This window comes from Zingiber officinale, chromosome 1B (assembly GCF_018446385.1).
Source record: "Zingiber officinale cultivar Zhangliang chromosome 1B, Zo_v1.1, whole genome shotgun sequence".
NCBI classification, from domain to species: domain Eukaryota; kingdom Viridiplantae; phylum Streptophyta; class Magnoliopsida; order Zingiberales; family Zingiberaceae; genus Zingiber; species Zingiber officinale.
The window spans coordinates 105,641,125-105,647,289 of record NC_055986.1 but is presented as its reverse complement, the minus strand read 5'-3'; the positions used below and the strand labels follow the sequence as shown (position 1 = coordinate 105,647,289).

The 6,165-nt window shown below is 32.7% G+C and overlaps 1 protein-coding gene across 1 annotated transcript; it reads left to right on the top strand.

Annotated features, from left to right (window-relative positions):
- The first annotated feature begins 3,272 nt into the window (after positions 1–3,272).
- On the top strand, positions 3,273–5,798 carry LOC122040670 (zinc finger MYM-type protein 1-like). The gene is made up of 3 exons (XM_042600085.1): positions 3,273–4,533; positions 4,741–4,908; positions 5,125–5,798. The coding sequence occupies exons 1-3, from the start codon at positions 3,273–3,275 to the stop codon at positions 5,796–5,798; spliced, it is 2,103 nt and encodes a 700-aa protein (XP_042456019.1).
- The last annotated feature ends 367 nt before the right edge of the window (positions 5,799–6,165 follow it).

Genomic DNA, 6,165 nt, shown 5'->3' with positions numbered 1-6,165 from the left:
AACTCAATGTCATTGTTGTCCATATATCCTTTGATGCAAATACTAGAATTATATCTTAATCTCCGTGAATCTCGTTGTGTCATATTGAATTTGAGGTCATTAACATAGTAACTAGAGTACACCTTTATTTTACGGAGGGGTCATGATGCCATATTCATTATCATATCATCTTGCACATTTGATATTCTATGATCTTTCACCTATAAAAATAGTTATGATACAAATTAGGACACTTCTTAATACACATGAACTAAAAAATTTCATAAATTATTTAACTTACATTGAAACTATAATGCAAATTTGGTCTCTAACTTTGAAGCTACCTTACTTGTACCAATTGATAGATTTTGTAAATATAGTTGTTGTTGGTGTAAGCTGGGAAAGATGGTAATTATATAAAAATTGGGATGCCAAGCAAAATAATTAAACGAAGGATAAATGTTTGATTAGAGAATCAACTTACTTTATTTATGATTTGACCTCTTTACAGTTTAAGAGTATGTATGTTCTTACAATATGATATTTTTCTTGGGTTAATGATCTAGAAAGTGATGCACCCATTGATTTACCAGAAAACTTGAAAATAAAAAGCATCGATAGGTCTATCGGATGAGAAGCATCATTCAAATTTCTAGAACACTTGCAATGTCTTGTTTACATAGTATCAACAAAATAATAGGACTAGAAAGAAGATACTTGTTCAACCAGATAAGTATTGCATATTGCCCCCTCAACTCTTGTTTTGTTATCAACATTATTCTTTAATACGTTGAGAACTATTAATGTTCATATTATCAAAATCAAGATGTCAACTATCTAAAGCGTAAATTTACACAAGCATAACAATCACCATAAGTCATAACAATCACCATAAAATAGATATGTACTATTAACCTACAAATCACGATCAAGATGCCAACTATTTAATATAGCATATATTTAGTGTTTAAGAAATTAAATTATACCTGAAGAGAGTAGTCTAATGGGAAAAAAAACAGATGCAATATACTACAAAATAAAAAATAGATAAAATTAAACAGAAACAATTATAATAAAAATTTAACTAAAATTAACTAGAAATTTAGCAAAAGCTTGAGGTTTGTACAAGCTCCCAACCGCGAGCTAGTAGTCGGGTATGCGACCAGCCTCCAATCGCAACCAACAGGTGGTGGTCCGCAGCTGACCATGATGCCAATAGGTGGTAGCTAGCATAGCGGTCAGCTGCGTGCTGGCGGCAGGCTCGGACCTTTAATAGAAGTTATGAGGCAAGTGCCTCGGGCCCCCAAATTTCAGGGGCACCAAAATTTAAAAAAAAAAAAATATAATATATATATATATCTCGAGGAATATATATCATGCGCGACGTGCACAGTGCGCCACTGTGCACGTCGCGCAGGATATTAGCTTTAATTTTTTTTCTTTTTAATTATTTTTTAAAATTTTGAATTAAAAAAATAATTAAAATATGTTTTTAAGATTTTATTTTAGGGTTGAGGCTTTTCTATTGGGTTATAATTTGTAAGCTATTTTTATTTTTAAGATTTTAATTCTAGGGTTCAGACTTTCCAATTGAGTTATAATATTTTGTAAAAAAAAATTAAAAATAAAATAAATTTAAGTATTTACGGAGTATTGTAATGTGTTTGGGGGATGTATTCATGACTTAAGGATATATAAAAGAAAATATTGTTTTTTTTAAATTCAAAGTTTAAAAAAATAGTAGATTTTGTCTGTTATTATTTTTTAAAAAAAATTGAATTAAAAAAATTAATTAAAATATTCTTTTAAAATTTTATTTTAGGGGTGATGTTTCCCAATTGGGTTATAATTTTTAAGTTATTTTTTTAAAAGATTTTATCTCTAGGGTTTAGACTTTCTAGTTGGATTATAGTATTTAGTAAAAAGAAAAATTGAAAACGAAATAAATTTAAATATTTATGGAGTATTGTAACATGTTTAGGGGATATATTTGTGTATTATGGATTTATTTAAAGAAGTATTAATTTTTTAATTCAAATTTAAAAAAAAATAATTAAAAAAATCTGATATGCGCAGCATATCAACACTAGTATACGAATTTTAAAAAAAAACGCCCTGTTGTTTTAATTTAATTTTATTTTTCCTTGCCGGCTTGTTTTAATTTTATTTTATTTTTCCTTGCCGGCTTGCCCTAAACACTGTCGGCTGTTGCTTCTCCTCTTCGCATATCAGTTCGCCCCTTGGCCAAACGGCAGAAGTGCTGCAAGCCGCCTTCGTCGTTTTGCCATCAGCTCTACATTTGCGGCTTACGTCACTGTTCCTGTTTCCATCGGCGACTCAACGACGGCTGATTCATCTTCCGCTCACCTTGACGGCTTGTCCTCCCCCGCAGTTTGCGCAAATCAAATTTAAAGATTCCAGTGGTGCGATCTGAGTTGCAGTTACGTAATCGCTCGCACTGTTCTTGATCATCTCTTCTCCTGCTTCTTAAGATCGGTGAGTTGTGTGACTTGTGTCCTTGCTGAATCTTGTACTATGGTTGGAAGTAAATTTCTTAGAGCCCTAAAATTTTTCGTTTTGTTCATTTCAAGGTTTCTTTTTAATTTTCCTTTTTGGTGCTGCTATTGGAAAAGAAAGACAGGCTGCTGGCTGCCAAAAAGTAAGGAAAATGGTAAATATAAATATTATTCATGAATGATTTGATTTGCAAGTTATTTGATGAAAATTACTATCTTCATGACTTAAATTAACAATTTTCATAATCAATATATAGGCATTGAACTTTCAACTTTCAGTGGCATCTTGCTTGTTTTTCTACGTTTCCAACTTAACAAATAACAATATATGTGAAATCTTGCATCTCGACTCTAGTGGTTCTGATACATTGTGCATCCAGTTTTTCTCTTCAATGTCTCTTTTACCATGACTTTTATAAATTAGGGCTTGAGATTAGAGAGTATGTGTAGATTTTAAAGACAATGGAAGGGAAAGAGGAAGATGCAATAGTATGTTCTATTTATATTCTCTTGAGATGACACTTTACTTCTCTAGTTCTCTGAATCTACTATCAATTCTTCTTTTTATTTTGCTTCTTTACTGGTTGAATGGGGGTGCTCGAAGAATATGATTAGTCCACCATAATTTTTAATATTAGATAAAAATTTGAGTATGATTTAGCAGGATGATATTTACACATATTATGATTTGGTGAATTTTTTTAATGCATTTAAATGTTGGAACTATTTTAATCTATGAACTATTGTTGCAGATTAATATTTAGGCTTTTAGCAAACATGTTTCCTATAAGAAAACAATTGTCTGGAGCAGAAAAAAGGAAGAAAAAACAAAAGGAAGAAGCTTTAATTCAAAGCCAAGTAGGAAGTCTTAATAAGTACTTCACTAACAGCCAAAAAGCAGAGCAAACAGAAGTAGCTGAACAACTGAATCAGGATGACACTGATAATAAGTTGAATGATCAGAAACATAGTGAATTGAATGAACTTCAAAATGAAGATCAAAAACAATATGGAAATGATAAAGTTGAAGTCAATATGCCTGAAAATAACAGTGATGAAGATACAAATCAAAAGATCGTGTTCCCTTTAAATGTTGATGATCCAGGAAATTGGGACAAAATGCAAAATATTAGGGATTTTCTAGTTGAAAGAGGTCCTAGAAAAGATGATGATATTTTGTTTCCTCTTGATAACACCGGCAGACACTTCAATCCATCACATTATAAGAGGCAATTACCAAATGGTGAGAAAAGTGACAGAAGATGGCTAGTGTATTCTATTTCTCTGGACAAGATCTTTTGTTTCTGTTGCAAGTTATTCAAGACTCAAAGAACCACAATGAAACTTGGTCATCTAGCTGACGAAGGATACAAAGATTGGAAGAATATCAGTCGATGTCTCAGTCTTCATGAAACTAGTAAAGATCATATTGATTGCATGACTAGTTGGATTGAATTAGAAAGAAGACTTCGAAAGAAAAAGACAATTGATGAAAATATACAAGTAGCAATTAACAAGGAGAGAGAACATTGGAAACAAGTATTGAAGAGAATAATTGCAGTTGTGCAAAGAATTGCGAAGAATAACTTGCCACTTCAGGGAGATAATGAGAAGCTTTATGTTGAGAATAATGGAATCTTTTTGCAGCTAATTGAAATGATTGCTGAATTTGATCCAATAATGGAGGAGCACCTTCGGCGTGTTCAAGAAAGACAGATTCATTACACTTATCTTGGACCCAAAATCCAAAATGAATTGATACAGATGTTAGCGGCTGAAGTAAGAAGTTCAATTGTTGCAAAAATTAAACATGCAAAGTATTTCACTGTCATACTTGATTGCACTCCAGATGCAAGTCACGAGGAGCAGATGTCCCTTGTAATTAGATGTGTGGATGATTCAGAAAATGCAATAGTGGTTGAAGAATTTTGGATTGGATTTTTGAAAGTTAATGAAACTTCAGGACTTGGGCTTTTTACAGAGCTTAAAAATATTTTGAACAATCTCGAACTTGACATTGATAATATCAGAGGTCAAGGATATGACAATTGATCTAATATGAAAGGAAAACATAAGGGTGTACAGAGTAGATTACTTGAAATTAATCCTAGAGCTTTCTACACTCCATGTGGATGTCACAGTCTTAATCTCACATTATGTGATATGGTGAAATGTTGTCCTAAAGCAATATCCTTTTTCGGTGTAATACAACGCATATATTCATTATTTTCTTCTTCTACCAAGCGGTGGCAAATCTTCAAAGATCATGTGCAAGGTCTTACAGTCAAGCCACTATCACAGACACGATGGGAAAGCCATGTTGATAGCGTGAAGCCCATAAAAGATCAAACTTCGAAAATACGAGATGCTTTAATTGATTTGGCAAACATTTCTGATGACTCAAAAATAAAGAGTGAAGCTGAGGGTTTGGCATCATTTGAACTTGAGAATTTTGAGTTCGTGTTTGGAATGGTAATTTGGTATAAGTTGTTATATGAGATTAACATTGTTAGTAAGTTTCTCCAAGCAGAAAATATGGATATTGATATTGCTATTAGACAATTAAAAGGACTTATTTCTTCTCTCCAAGAGTTTAGAGAATCTGGATTTGATCAAGCATTAATTGAAGCTGAACATATTGCAAGTGAAATGGGAATTGAACCTATTTTTCGAGAAAAATGCATCATCCGAAGAAAGAGACAATTTGATGAGATCAATAGTGAAGAGGTAACCCAATCTCCTAAAGAATCTTTTCGAGTTAATTACTTCCTATTTATAATTGATCAAGCTCTTTCTTCACTTCAAACTCGGTTTGAACAATTTCAAAAATATGAAGAAACATTTGGATTTTTATTTAGTTTGGAGAGATTGAAGTATATTGATGATGATAGTCTCTTACACTCATGTGTCAATCTTCAAGAGTCTTTAACACATGATGGACACTCTGATGTTGATGGATCAGATTTATATTTAGAACTAAAGTTGTTAAGACACTCATTACCAAGAGAATCAAAAAGAGCGATTGATGTGCTGAATTATTTGAAGAAAATGGATAGTTGTTATCCAAATGCTTATATTGCTTATCGAATTTTGCTGACTATACCAGTTACAGTTGCATCTGCTGAAAGGAGTTTTTCCAAGTTGAAATTGATCAAAACTTATCTCCGATCAACTATGTCACAAGAAAGACTAAATGGCTTGGCTATGTTATCTATCGAGAAAAAAGTGGTTGAGAAAGTTGATTATGCTAACTTAATCAATACTTTTGCTTCTAAAACTGCGAGGCGAGCAATATTCAAGTGACATATATTGGTCCGGAAGATGAATTTTATATTTTGTTTGGATCATTTTGATTATATTAATATTTTCTTATGACATATTGTTTTGGATGATATTTTTTTTATCTTTTATTTCTAGAATTAAAAATATTGTTATATTTACATTGATTGGAAATATATGAATGCCAAACTTTGAGGGCACCATTTTTTTGTGCTCGCCTCAGGCCCCAAAATCACAGGTCCGGCACTGGCTAGCGGCCTGTATAGTCGGCAGGTGACAGGCTGACGGCCAACACAATCGCTAGCCACGTGTTGGCGGCATTCACATCCACCAGCCCGTCAACTTCTAGCGACTGAAAAAAAGGGAAGACGGAGAAGGAGGCTTGCTAGCA

Excerpts from the sequence above, each read along its gene's own strand:
- LOC122040670 (XM_042600085.1), top strand. The coding sequence starts at position 3,273 with ATGTTTCCTATAAGAAAACAATTGTCTGGAGCAGAAAAAAGGAAGAAA. Across the intron at positions 4,534-4,740 it reads TGATAATATCAGAGGTCAAG|GGTGGCAAATCTTCAAAGAT; the intron begins GATATGACAATT and ends CTTCTACCAAGC. Across the intron at positions 4,909-5,124 it reads TGATGACTCAAAAATAAAGA|CTGAACATATTGCAAGTGAA; the intron begins GTGAAGCTGAGG and ends CATTAATTGAAG.